The sequence below is a fragment of the Arachis ipaensis genome, chromosome B06, assembly GCF_000816755.2.
Source record: "Arachis ipaensis cultivar K30076 chromosome B06, Araip1.1, whole genome shotgun sequence".
Lineage (NCBI taxonomy): Eukaryota > Viridiplantae > Streptophyta > Magnoliopsida > Fabales > Fabaceae > Arachis > Arachis ipaensis.
Window position 1 is genome coordinate 28,016,631 of NC_029790.2, and position 1,686 is coordinate 28,018,316.

Consider the following 1,686-nt stretch of genomic DNA (forward strand, 5'->3'; position numbering starts at 1 on the left):
GAAATCGGCTTAATTGGACCAAGTAGTCCACGTAGGATTTGCGAAAGAGGAAGGTCCCACGTGTCACGTGAAGATGGCCCCACCGCCACGTAATCAGCAAACAATTGCGTTAGGCACTCTTCATTTACAGAATCTCCTCTAATCTGCTCGCCACCAATCCTCGTTCTCCTCCCACGTGGGTCTTTGGGTCCCACTTCACTATTCATGTGTTTTATTGTACTTACCTGCCGATTATACTTTTTTATTTGAAACTAATTATTTTCATCAGTAATTATCCGTTAATATTCATTTTTCTTAAGAATTTTCTTTCCTTTTTTTTAGTTTTCATTTATCTACAAAGTTACTAGTTAATTATGAATTGAAACATTTTATTTCACTAATAAATTGTTTTTATTTTTTATTTTTATACTTAACATTTAATATTTTTGTGTATAATATATTATGAACTTTTATCAATTTGCTTTGGGTTTGCTGTATATATACCTTTTTATCTCTCTTTTTACGTGCATTCTTATTATAATATTTTCCTCATATATTAATATTTTTAACCAGCAACCTCGCTATATATGTAGCCACCTTCCCTACAAATCCAACAAATCTCATTGTCTTTCTCTTCGCCTGGTTTAATTTTCGTACCGGCCATTTCTTGTCTTTTCCAATCTTTTCTTCATTCTTCTAGCTAGCCCTTCTTTACTGTCTCTAATTATATTTTTTACAGAGAAGTAGTACAATATATACTTAGAAACTTATCATAATATCAGATCGGATCATATAACAAGATCGAGGAGAGCAAATTATATTAAACCTCTTTCTAAAGTAGAACAAATATAAGATTATTCTCAGACTCGGATTAATATATAAAGACCATGGAAAACTCCTCATCTGCATCGTATATCCACCTGGTGAGTTTTTCTTTTTCTTCTTTTCCCCTTTTTCGGTTTGTGATATAAATATAAGTGAAATTTTAATTAATAATTACAAGGGTCTAATTATATATATATATGTATGTGTATAGGTGCACCGTTTGATAGAGGAGTGTATCCTCTTCAACATGAGCAGAGAAGAGTGTATGGAAGCTCTTTCCAAACATGCAAATATTCAGCCCGTTATTACCTCCACCGGTAATTAATTAACTAAATCACCTATCTTGCTTAATTAGCTTAACTGCTTTAATTTCAACTGCTCTGTATGTTGGATCAATAATAATAAAAATGAACTTTCATTTTTTCTTTAATTCCATCACATTTATATTAATTTTCGAGACTAATACAGAAAATGTAATTAATGAGTCCATTAGATTATATTAATGTAGTATTTATCACGCATAGGTTGGGAAAAAGGAACAGAAAAATGTATAATTCATGAATCGTTATGGATGATGTTATCTCATTGTTATTTTCAAACTCATTTATTTATTTTGATATTTGGTTGTTGCTGGGGGCATGGCGGCCAAATAAAAAATGAAATGGATATTTGAATGACGCACGTGCATGCATGTGTTGAGAGCAGTGTGGAAGGAGTTGGAGAAAGAGAATAAGGAGTTCTTCGAGGCATACTCAAATAGCAGAGCCCAGAGAGCAGCTTCAGAGCAAGACACAAGGCAAATGATTCGCGACATACTCTCAGATCCTTCCAAACAACGAGTTTAGCTTTTGGACGCAAACAAGGTATTAATTCCACCAACTC

At 33.0% G+C, this 1,686-nt stretch overlaps 1 protein-coding gene across 2 annotated transcripts in view; it reads left to right on the top strand.

Moving 5' to 3' along the window:
• The window catches only part of LOC107648716, a 6,045-nt gene continuing 4,931 nt past the window's right edge, over positions 573 to 1,686 (top strand). For both annotated transcript variants that reach the window (XM_016352535.2, XM_016352534.2), the window contains exons 1-3: positions 573 to 902; positions 1,016 to 1,121; positions 1,510 to 1,667. In XM_016352535.2, the coding sequence (XP_016208021.1) occupies positions 867 to 902; positions 1,016 to 1,121; positions 1,510 to 1,649 (282 nt within the window). In that variant the 5' untranslated portion in view covers positions 573 to 866 and the 3' untranslated portion in view covers positions 1,650 to 1,667. The remainder of the gene's footprint in view (positions 903 to 1,015; positions 1,122 to 1,509; positions 1,668 to 1,686) is intronic.